At 31.9% G+C, this 12,992-nt stretch overlaps 1 protein-coding gene across 1 annotated transcript; it reads right to left on the minus strand.

Annotated features, from left to right (window-relative positions):
• Positions 1–285: 285 nt before the first annotated feature.
• Positions 286–11,432, minus strand: LOC123707268 (endocuticle structural glycoprotein ABD-4-like). The gene is made up of 4 exons (XM_045657169.1): positions 11,412–11,432; positions 8,867–8,994; positions 6,540–6,711; positions 286–463 (listed from the first exon to the last, which is right to left on the minus strand). The coding sequence occupies exons 1-4, from the start codon at positions 11,412–11,414 to the stop codon at positions 320–322; spliced, it is 447 nt and encodes a 148-aa protein (XP_045513125.1). The 5' UTR covers positions 11,415–11,432; the 3' UTR covers positions 286–319.
• Between the last annotated feature and the right edge of the window lie 1,560 nt (positions 11,433–12,992).

Here is a 12,992-nt window from a genome sequence, read left to right on the forward strand (position 1 = left end):
ATTAATAGGACTTACAATTAATAATAGGAATAACCTCTGTATGTAAGCCGATTTCCAGCTCAATCGCTTAATCAAAAATATAGCATTAGACACAGATATTCGTATTTAAATTTCGAAATAGCATCTAATAAAAATTGCCTAAAGGCTATAAAATCAGCCATTACTATTCATAGAAAATCAATAGAATAGTAAACACAAGGTCATATTTTATGATTAATGAATAATATACGCATTTTCAAAAAGATATATTTAATTGATTGGTGATTATGTTTATATACAGTGGCAATCCTTAACTAATGTTTGCGAAGTTCTGTCTGGTTTAGGGCCTCCTATTCTTGGAAGGAGATGCCTGGAACTGTCCTTGTGAGTTACTAGCAGCTGCCGTTGGAGGTAAGGTTTTTAGGTACTCTAGTGCCTTCTGTATTTCTGGTGGGATCGGTGGTGGGGTGGGAAGGTGGTCCCCCTGAAAAGACATACAGATATTTTATAAGAAAAATTGGTCATATATCATGTAGTTTTACTCAGAGTTTCTTGAACGAAATTACGGGTTAAGTCATCCAATCGGAAGCTATAACAATTTTTTACCGGTGACTTAAAATAGCCACTAACTAATTGGGCAATTAAGTTAATAGTTTGGTTTCTTTAATTCATCATTGACTTCCACGACTTCCATGAACATTTTTATATGAACCCATGAATGTAATATAATCTGGAATGATAATTAGAAAATATTATTTTAGTTTGTTACTAAGCAATCTATCTAAAAAAGATTCTATATTCAAACTATTACGTATAGTTGATTGTGTGAGGCAAAATAAAATTCCGCAACGCGAATAACTGTTTCTAATCCAAATGATAGCATTAGACAAATTTATGACATCAAGAATTTTTTAAATTCAAAATACCGGTTGGGTTAGTTAATAGGATTGCAAGACGTAACTCTTAATTATTACCGCGATGTCACCAAATCAGTGTCAACATTAAGGGTCTACCGACAACAGTCATGCCTTTTTATTACCCAATAATATTAGATGCATGTCTATATTTTGGAATATCATATTTGGATCGAGGGTGGCACCTAAAATAATGGTACAGGAATATATGCAAAGGATTACGCGTGGAGAAGGGTAGGTAGAAAGTAAGAGGTAAGAACTGGCAATGAACGATAGGAATATTGTCGTCTAGCGACAGGAAAGATGGAGGACACAGAAAAGTAAAGAGATAGCGAAACAGGGACCGATTGTTGACAAAGCAACAAACGGTAACCTGATCAATGTTTCGAAAGCACGACCTGAATTTTAACAAAAATAGGACCTGCCGATAAATTGTTGAAGATCATTACGTCAGCAATACTGACGTCATAAATAAGTTTGTTGTCATCAGCCATTTTATTTCGATTATGTCTGCTGGTAGCAGCGCCATTTACCCGACATATTTGAATTGAATGCCTTTAAACTGGAACAAAGCTACCTATTCTATACCGGTTTATAGAAGAAAGAAAGATTTAGGTTTAAACAAGACCCCACACGCCAGTCTCTTTCTTTTGACATGTTAACTGTACTTGACAATAATTTCTACATAACACATTTTATAATGAAACTATTGAATTTGCACAATAAGAATATTTTCTGTTTAGCATAAGTAAGTATTTTCTGTAAGTTTTCTACTCTATCTCGCATAATGTAAGGTATAATCTTGTTAATTCTGAGGTAGACCCTTAATGGAAAATCCATTAGGGCATAGGTTGGTGATATTTTCTGACATTTATGTATTGGCTAAGCGTATGCCTACACTCACGCGATCTTCCTTTACATATTTACGCAATCATGATTCAGGCTTCATTCGTATGCAATGTATGTCGTTCTCACCACACCCAGTTATTTAAGATAAGATTGACAAATTTGTGGAGGAATAAAACGTTAAGCTGAGTAATAAAATATTAAGTTGTCATACATTTAGAATAAACCTAAAAGACAAAAGGCTAATTCCCGCAATACTTAAATTTTTTATGAGTATTTCTTAATACAACCTGTTTACTGTTTAAAAAAACCCGATACGAAAAGCCTAGTAGTAATATTTATAGAGATTTCGATTGAGATATTCATTCGTAATTCTAAGTTAGCAACATCGCATAACTATTTGAGTCAATCAAATCAAAGAAAACTCGTAGTCAAAAATTTCTGGACCACTTTCATAAAATTTGACTATTAGTTTTTTAAGTTCGCTCGACCCTGCGAACCATGGATGTCGGACCGGGCTGACAGGGCCCTGAGGGATAGCGAACCCCACTCACCCTTTAAAAACATTTAAGAATTTCATACGCCCTTAAGATGGATCTCTGTGTAAGTTTTCCAATGCAATTTTTTATGGAATCTCTCTGTTGGTCTCAAAGAGCTAGACAACTCAGTTTGGTTGTTTTGGCGAGCTAACGCCGACCGGAAATGGGCAAAGCATGCAACTCAAGGATGACGGGTTATATCCAATAATGAGCTGCTGTTTTGAGGTACTCGGGTGGGGGGAGACCTCAGCCACAAATCGGCGGCCGAGATCTGTTATAAGATATAAAATATGTACAGCCACGCGAAGCCAGCACAAAGATTTCGTATAAAAGTCAGCCTACGTAATAATCAACAAATGCCACTTTATGTAAGTTCGTTACGCGAGCGATACATCATTGTATAGTGAAAACAAAGGTCACTTACCTAAAATATAATTTATAGTCCGTATTATTACTATGTACTATGAACTAGTATTATTTTGTGCAGTGTTGGCCTTAGTGGCTTCAGCGACACAAATGTCAACTGATTGGACGTCGAGCTCGCCCAAATCATATATCAATATATTGCTCATTTTTCATTTTATTATTTAGCCGTCATGTAGCCTTTTTGTAGTAAAAAAGTTCTTTATTTTGTTAGTTAAGTTTTATTTAAGATTTTCTATAAAGTCTTTAAAGTTATAGCCATATAATACTTAGCAGTTTTCTATAAACATATATGACTTAGCTATCGACAAGTGAATCTCTGAAATGCACTAAAAATATTAATAAATTAACGTGCCTTGTGCCTTGAAAGTAAAGCTGTTCATATGACATATTTATACCTGTAATAAAACATCATTGATATCAGCGGTTGGTTATGAGCACAATGAATTGTAAATTTACTGTAATATAAGATTATATTATTAAATTTATTGTTGAAAGGTTTAAAGTGCATATTAATATTGACAAGCCATTTTTAATTTCAATTTATTTTATAATCTTAATTGATTTCGGCCTTCCTCGACCTTTCGACTATTTCTGTCCAATTGTGTTCAGGCTATAATGAAATGGGATGAGAACTTTAAAACGGTGTAATTATACCGATATAAAAAGTCTAGGCCTCAGATTTCTGTATCTGTTTCCTGTTGATATTTTTTTCTAATAGGGTCTTTTGTATCTAAGGTCTATCTCTTGTCGATTTCCTCACTATATATTTCTTCAGAGTACGAGCGATGGTTCAATGCGCACATATATAGAAAGTCCATTACTATTACACAGCCGTGGATCCTACGACTACAGGAATGAGAATCGCAGACTGAATCTGTTAGGTCAACACTGCTCCAATTGTACTGCTTTAGTTTTTATGAATAAGACAATGAATCTGTCTTTGATCTTTGTTCAACCACATCGTAAACACAATTTGTTACAAAGAGATAAATTATTAAATTTATCAGTTTTATTAGACTTACACATTTATAACTCTTACGGATTTTGATTTGATAAAGTACAATGAAACGTACAAAAGGTTCTCTCAAGGTTATATGGTAACATAATCTTTTGAAGTCAATAAATTTGAAAGAATAATATTTTTTATTATTCGTTTCTTTTGCTGTTATTAATATATTATCAAGAAATTACCCTACGATATTTAACTGTGTTAATTTAATGTATGATAATGGTTTTAGTATATAGTATATACTATTTAATAAAATTGTTAATAATTTGTCGTAAGCTGGAATACGTATATAAGCAAGCAATGAAATGAATTAATGTCAACGTATAAGGCTGTAAAGTTTAAAGTATATTTTTCTCTCAACACCTTTTGAGTAAGAAATTTTTATTTTCATTTTATAAGTTTCAGGAGAGTTTAATATTATTTTTATTACGCAATAACAAGGTCTATATTCAAATTTGTACATCCAGTCACAGTTTTGTCTTTAGCGGTGTCAAATATGTCAAATTTCGTATAAAAAGAAGTCGTCTGACAACTCTTTAAACTAGATTTAAGATTGATAGACATTCCAGTCCAGCTTGTTACATTAATTTTTACGTGGCGATTCCTAGTTTCAATTGTTTCGAGATATCTATAATATAAAAATGAATCGCAAAATATGTGGGTAAGCGCATAACTCTACAACGCCTGGAACAATTGTAACAATTATTTTTTTTTAAATGTTCGATGAAGTCTAAGGATCGTTTTTACGGCGAGAAAAATTCGAATAATTTCCGTGAAAACCCTAAAACAGCCCTTTTCTTTTTCCCATACAAACGTTTTGTAAATAAAATGTAGAGTAAATTTGAACTTTATTGCTATTCAATAAAGTTCATATTAAATTACAAGCACTGTTGTCTAAGCAATGTCGCTTTCCGAAACACAACAAGTAATAATATTGCGAACCCGACCAAATTGAATACTCAAAAAATGTGAGAGCTATAGATCACTAGTACTGATTTTTAATTTGGTTGGCTTCGCGATATTATTTATTTTATTTTAGTTTCGGCATGCGATATAAAATGCATATGTTTTCACGTCATAAAATCTGTCTAACAAATGGCGTTAAAAAGGGATTTAATTTTTGAATTATTAATTTAATATCCCTATCTGAGCAAAATAATTTGAATAAATACTAATAGGAAAATATATCAATGAGGCACACAATTTTTAAATATTTGTCACTTTTAGGTTCCCACTATTCTTTTTAGATTATTTTCCAATCAGGTTTTTAACAATAAGTTCGCCTCTTAGTTTGAAGCCCTCTAGCAGACATCCCAGTCGGGGTTTTTGCGTTGCGTTTAGTGCGTCGCAGAAGAGTGGGCAAAGTTCGTGGATGCGAAGATACTTTGGTCATCCGAGCTGAACCTCACACATCGGCCTATCATCAGGGTTATGGCAGAACCATCACCCTCATGAGAATTTTTTGCGCCGACTATAAAATTGTTAGGAACAAAAAACTGCCACATTTGAAATCTTTTTGACAGAACGAAGTCTGTGGGGTCCGCTAGTATCATAATAAAATTGTCCCCTCAAAACCTAGGTAAAACAGCATGTTAAACAGCATTGTAGTTTCGGAATTTTAAAAATATTTTTAACACAAAACCCTTCATAATCACGCTATATTATATAATTTTATTATGACTTTTTCGTATGGATGATACCAATACGTTCTTCCTAATATTAAATATATTTTTATACGTAATTTAATAACAATAGACTATAGCGTACCGTCTATTCCTATGTAAATATGTTTTTACATATGCAACGTGATATAAATTTAAATTAAAAAATTATACATGTTCTATATACATATTAAATAAATTCTTTCCATGACCTTTAGTGTGTCGTCAAGGCAGGTGTATGAAGGGAATACCTTTATGATGCCATCTTTTCATATAAAAAAGCGTTGTACTTAAATCTTTTACGTAATATCAAGAATTAAAGAAGTGTTCAACATAATTAATTGGTATATGTCACGCGGCAACTCGACGCTTTTTGACCGGTCAGCGTTATAAATTAACGCAAAGCTTAATTATGCCCGTAGTCTGGAGCAGTGATTCCCACCTGAGCCAGTCTAAAAGTCTTATTCCCAATATAGGACATAGAAAATGTTTACTTAAATAATTAAATTTTTTACATTAGATACTCAAATTATAGTTTTTAAGAAGAAATAACTACGAAATTGGTAACGAACAACAGTAAGTAAATTTTCTAAACATAGTGAAAAAGTAAAAAAATATTTTTATTCAATATTTTTGTATAGACCCGCTTAACAATAGAATTACGCCCCACAGGTACTCCCACGTTGGGAAACACTAGTCTATAGGAAAGAAAGTAACAACGGCCATATTTAATGCAACGCTTGATTTGCACCCGTGAAAAGTTGGTATATAACCCCATGCTTTAGATGACATTCTCTGCCATTCAAGCTTCATCTGTTATCTTCTAACGGCTATCGGTTCCATGCGATTTTTCTATTGCATTTATATCATTCATTACAATAAAATGTAACCAAAAATACATAAAGCGCCAAATGACCATAACTACAAGATATAAAATATCCAACAGAACACTACCAATCAGTACTTAGTAAATAGCAAAATTTATTGATTGAGGAAACTAGTAATTTCAAATACTAAAAACCAATTAACTTTTAATTATATTAACCTTTAGGGTTATGTAATAATTTGCAAATATATCCTTAATACTCAGTCAAGAGAACGTTGTTAATGTGTTACAACAAAACCCTAAGATCGTTACGTTAAAAGGATTAAGAAATTTACACACCTGTGGTTGAAAGCCATTCTCATCTGCGATGTATGAAAGCACTATGGGAGTGCCATCTGGTGATTTATAACTGAACTTGCCTTCCGCTACTTGCACTTCTTCTCCCTCACCTTTTCCAAAGTTCTTTACATATCCAGATTCTTCGGCATTTATTTCATTTCCAGTCTCATATCTGTCAAGGAAAAGTATAAGTGTTTGGCGTGAAATTAATTTTATTTATGAACATAATTATATTTCCTAATCATAAAAATATTATTCACCTAAATTAAATTACAAGGCTTCTCCTAGCTCAGCATTGTTACTCTACAGTGCAATGTTTCGATGACCCCGTGAATATTATTTGTAGGTTCTTTATTTTAACTGTAAAACGATGGATCGTTTCGTTTGCAACGCAATCCTTCTATTTTATTGATTAATTATATAATAAACACACAAACTTGAGAAAACGATGTTATACAGAAAAAATAACTTCTTGATGAGAATTCTATTTCCGCGATTTTATTCGGATTCTAATATTGAGGATGGGTTGTGAACATGATTATACAATTTAGCATTTATACTGTTCTAAATCAATTAACAAAATTTACTTAAGATAAACGCTTGCAATCGTTGGTAAATATTTTATTCATCAAATTTACGAAAGCTACTACTACTTTCTGCGATCTTAATTTGAATAAAATGCAATCATTATTGTGTTTACTTCACTTTTTTACGGAATCTCGCTGTTGGCCTTAAGGGCCTTTACAGCTCAGCTCGGGCTGTTTTGGCGAGCGTAGCTCGGCCTGAGCGTTTACTTCACACATCGACGTAACACGGTAGAGCTTGACCAATATTGGGTGTCCAATGTTCGAAGATATATTTCTAAAAAGTTATCTATATTAGACTAAGTAAAATATAATTGCCTATGAGCCCTAATATTATGTCATTAAAATAAAAATATAACGAATAAAGATATGTTTATAATTAACTATACCTTAGGTTATATTTTCAAAGTATTTAAAAACATCCACCCTTGCCAAATATAAAAATAAAGACAAAAATATTGGGAATAATACAATGCCTCAGTTTTTGTTGTATCTCTTAATTAAATTTAAGAAACAGAAAGTAGAAAAACCTTTGTAGAAATGTATGCACAGGGGAACTCAAACAGTTGTTTGATTAATAATTGCAACAAACATTCCTTTTTAACACTAAAATGTCAAAGTTGAACAATTTAATTGCTAGTATGTGATATTAGATGAGATGGGTAGGCTGTTAATAAATAAACTTTTAATTATAATTTGCATGACACGTTTATGATTAAATTAACACATTTTGACGATTTCTACATATTTCTTAAATTTTCCTTTGACAATCAAAATTTAATTTACATGTAAAGACCATGGCATTACCCAATATTTGAAGTAGCGTAAACCAACAATTGTATAAGATACATTTTAACGTCTAACATTTAACGTTGCACTTTCTAGCCGGAAATAAGTATTACTAGGCATCGGAAACTTGATACGTATACGAGTTTACACTTAGATACGAAAGACGTATATTTAGACCAATATTAAAAGGTCCGCAATGGCGCATGAGCTGGCAAAAATTAGATTCGAAAATTATCCCTTTATTTGAAGTAATATTTTTTGAAGTGAAACTTCTTTATCGGCGTTGGAAAAAAAATACTGTCACATTTTTCGGTTACACGTCACATTTTTCCGTTACGTGCCATATTTTTCTTGTCCCTCCCACAGTTGATACGAACAGGTTTGAAGCCATTAATAACAAAAATATATAAAACCATAACAGTGATAGTAATAATTCTATTACAATTAATGAAATTCTGTAATAATATTAGTAGTAATAAGATAAAATGTTGTATTCATGTCCATGATAATAAAATCCTTTTGTTAAATTTTATCTTATTTTACTTTAATTAACCAATTTCTGTAAAGTTGCCCACAGTAGATCATTTTTCGAAAAAATAAAGTCATAAAGAGGTTTTACTTCTTATGTGTGTACACTAGTACACGCACACAATTTTTTAGATGGGGCAAACAGGAAGTAGGCCCACCTGATACGTACACCATGTGATGCTTTTTTTAAGAATTGGTAATCTCTTTTCTTGAACCCTTTGAGTCACATTGACTCGCACTTCCATCCTTCTTCTTCACAAATGAATAGTTCAACAATTCATTTCAATGTACCAGTGGCCGAAAATGGAGTTAATATTACGTAACTCGCGTTGAATTGTGAAATACGTGATAATAATTTCTCAATAACATTACTTAGAAACGCTGTCACCTTATAATATTTATAATACATATAATTAAAGTACTCACAGCCATTTATAGGATCCATCAACGTGGGGACCATCAATTTCAAATCGTATTATTGGGATTGGTTCTGTCCCGGATTGTACAGTTGCACCAAGTGCAGTAGCTATCAGGCATATAAATATAAAGGAGATCTGAAAAAAATCTTAGTATTACCATACTTAAAGATACAAAACGCCTAGTCTAAAATATGCAGCAATGATTCATTTAGGAAGCGAAAATTTTCGTAACAGGCGTTTAAAAATCAACGCTTATATATTTTTTAATCTAAATGTGTTACAAAGGATATGCTCTTAATTCTTATTACCCCTTATTAGACAGAAACTCAAATATTTCAAACTGCTATTTCAGACTTTTAATTGCAATCAATAAGTTTTATAGATTTTTTGTTTAAAACATACTAGATTTCTTATGATAATTATTTACATACAAGAAAGCAGCAAAGAAATTAACAATTATTAGGTATTATTTGAACGTGTAAGGGAAATAAATATATATAGAATTACATAATCCTCTTGCTTAGCTTGACAGGCATTGGATGTTATTACAACAGTCATCTAAAAGGTTTGGTTCTCTGAAAGATCTAATGTAATAATTGTGTAACATTTAGTATGTGAATTACAAATACAAATGCCGGAAGGTTGTCATTTCTGAACAATGTAACGCCCGCGTAAGCTAACCGCACGCTTATTTTGTGGTCACGTATTGTGTGTAAGATGAACTTTCGAATGGTGTGGGAAAAACTTACGCCAAGCTTCTGGGGTGTCAATGTTCAGCTGAGAGCTTATCAAATATATGTATTTGCTTAAACTAAAAGTCAAAAACTCATTTTTGTTTATGATTTATTCCTAGCGCCGTTTGAAGATCGTAAAATACTTTGTAAACAAATTGAAGTTCTAGTAACATTTTCTAGATCAATTTTACGTATATTTTGGTTGCGTGTTAAGCAACACAATTTCCACATAACTGTAATATTTATGTTCTATGTATAAATTATAGATAAATAATATGAAGCCTATCTTACTTGCTGGTTATACTATAAGAAGAATAGTATACAAATATTATATTCAGTTCTACGATTTTTAGGGTAATGGCCAAATTTACCATAGACTTTATATCATTTATTATTAAAAAAAATATTTATATAAAACATAAATATTATGTTTTTAAAGATCACAGTGTGAAATATTTAAGTAAATATTATAAGCTCTTCACATGCAAAACGTGATGTGAATATAATGAAATGACAGTGAACTGTGGAAGGACGAAGATTTTATGATATTACGATAGAAATCTGACGCATTTCTTGGTACAGAATTATGATTAATCTTATGGTTAACGGAAATGATATTACTTATTTTTTTTGGAAAATCTGATTTTTAAAAACTGCACATAATAAGTACTGTGCTCAATTATTTGCATTAATTATTTTTATAACAAATTTGCTGTAACCTATTAATAAAATGTGCGACTCCTAAGCCTTAAGATAGACAGGCATCACAAATACAAATTATTTCCCAATACTTTATTAACATTTCCTCGAACGATGAACATAATATTGCGAAAAATTTAATCTCTAGATTCGAAAAACAGCGACTATATTACTATATTCCGCAATAACGAAATAAAATCTAAATTTTTTTATCGGTCAAAACGTAAAATACTTGCGCGTGTTTTGCTGACCTTTGAGAGATCGTATGGTCTTTACTTATTAGAAATATTTATTTATATATATAAATCTGAAGAGAGGAGACCAAGACACGAGGCTATCTACCTTCGTAGTGTAGATTCCACTTATGATTTGATACATTTATTATATTTATTTTATTATTCACGGATTATATTGAAACCATAAATCGAGCTATTTAAAGAGTGGTACAAATTGGAAAATAAATTAGGTAGTAATCCTAAAACGGTTTGCAGAATATTTTAAGTGTTATTTCCGGTTATTACATGCAAATTAACCACGTGGTTACGCAAAGCCTTTGATTTTAGCTACTATGCGTTTAGCAGCAAACACAAATAAATAATTATTGAAAGGACACATTAAAATAAGACAATAGAATTTTAAATATAAAAAAAACTAAACTTTTATACCGAATTTTGAAGTTATACTGCTTTTGGTGCGTTAGGGAAAAACGATGAGAGTAAATTTATACGATGCGCGCGCACACCGTCACAAAAAACCGACACCCTGAAGCTAGCAAAGTCAGCATTTTAAAATAAAAAAGGTCCTATTATTTGATTACGTAGATTTTTTTGTCATATTAAATAAAGTTTATTTACCTAGATAATGCGTTTTAATAAAACTTGTATTGTATTAAATACCTATAGAAAATAATGAAAAGATAAAAGTTTTTTATAAGAAGTTAAAAGAAAAAAATATTTTTATCTTGTTACTCCAAAGAAGTGTAACTTCTAACGCGTGTACATAAGTACACACATATGTTTTTTTATGAATCAAGACTTCATATATTTATGGTCAATGGTCATAAAGTATAAAAACACAACAAATCCAGAAAATTATAAATTGCGAATTGAATTTTCTTACCATGATGATTGCAACAGCTAAGTCAACAGTTGCAGCACTTGTATGTGCATTTTGTCAGTGCAAAGGGTTTATATACAAGTTTCTTTACCTACGAACTTTATACGACCCGAGAAACGCATCCCGATACATCTTACCATGCGCTTTTTAGTTGATTTGCCGTTTATATGTTAAAGAGCGATGTTGTTGCAAGTTGGAAAAGCTTTTGCATACAATTTAAATTGAGAATTTACGTATAAATCGTTACGCCATGGCTACACAACTGTTTAATCAACTTCCTAGAAGTTATAGATCACTGCCGTGTAATTCTTTCAAGGGGAAGGTCATCATTTTAGATAAGGCAAGGTGCCTTTATAGCGTAGACCATATTTGGACCAAAGGTTTGACACCAATTGTAAATTACTTAACTTCGACATTATTTTATGTTTTTTATATAAGACATGAGCAGTGTTGGCCAAGTGGCTTCAGCGTGCGACTCTCATCCTTGAGGTCGTAGGTTCGATCCCCGGCTGTGCACCAATGGATTTTCTTTCTATGTGCGCATTTAACATTAGCTTACGGTAAAGGAAAACATCGTGAGTATTCTTGCCTTAGACCCAAAAAGTCGACGGTGCGCGTCAGGCACAGAAGGCTGATCACCTACTTGCCTATTCGATTAAAAAAATGATCATGAAACAGATACAGAAATATGAGGCCCAGACCTAAAGAGGTTGTAGCGCCATTGATTTTTTTTATATAAAACATTGTAATATTTGATATGGCTGATTGTGCTGATATTTGTAGTTGATCGATCTAATTGTACCACTATCTCGACAAAACAACGATTTCCTATTATTATTATTAAAAACTAGCCCCATTCAGTGTTGAGTTAAATATATTTAATAAAAGTCAGTTCGATTCCGGCTGATAACAACTGTTTCAGACAAATGTCTGACCTAGAACGATAATAACTAGTTCAAATCTGTATAAAATATGTAATAAAGTTTTAAATATATAATTATAACTTTAAGTATACTGATACTTGTTATTACTGGTTGTCAATTTAAGCATACTAACATTACCTTATTTTAAGTAAACTCCTTAAGACACGAGCTATGTAGGCCTTATTGCTGGACCTCCCTTCGTGGGTCCGAACCAGGTATATACACATATTGATTTTTGAAGTGTGATTTTAACACTCGGTCGTACGATAAAAGAAAACATGACGAGGAAAATGGCATACCTTAGATCCGTGGTCCGTTGACGGCGTGTTAAGAAAAATAAATGATCCTAAGTATGTACAGGAATCTGAGGCATTTGTCATGACATGTTTCTATATCTGTTTCATTGGTCGTCTTTTAAAGCAGATTGTTTTTTCGGCTAAAATCAAATCTAAAAATTTCCAAATATATAACTCGGATGTCTTGCACCTGTAGTTTTAAAGTTTTTGTAATAACATATCTAAAAAAGCGTTTTTATTTTCTATATTGTTTAAACTTTCCCTTCTTATCGCTGGGATATTATAAATATAGTACATACAATGAGTAGGTAGCAAAGTAATGGAACAACCTTAATTTAAAAAAATAAGATAACATCAGCTGTGGC

The sequence above is a fragment of the Pieris brassicae genome, chromosome 3, assembly GCF_905147105.1.
Source record: "Pieris brassicae chromosome 3, ilPieBrab1.1, whole genome shotgun sequence".
NCBI classification, from domain to species: Eukaryota; Metazoa; Arthropoda; class Insecta; order Lepidoptera; family Pieridae; genus Pieris; species Pieris brassicae.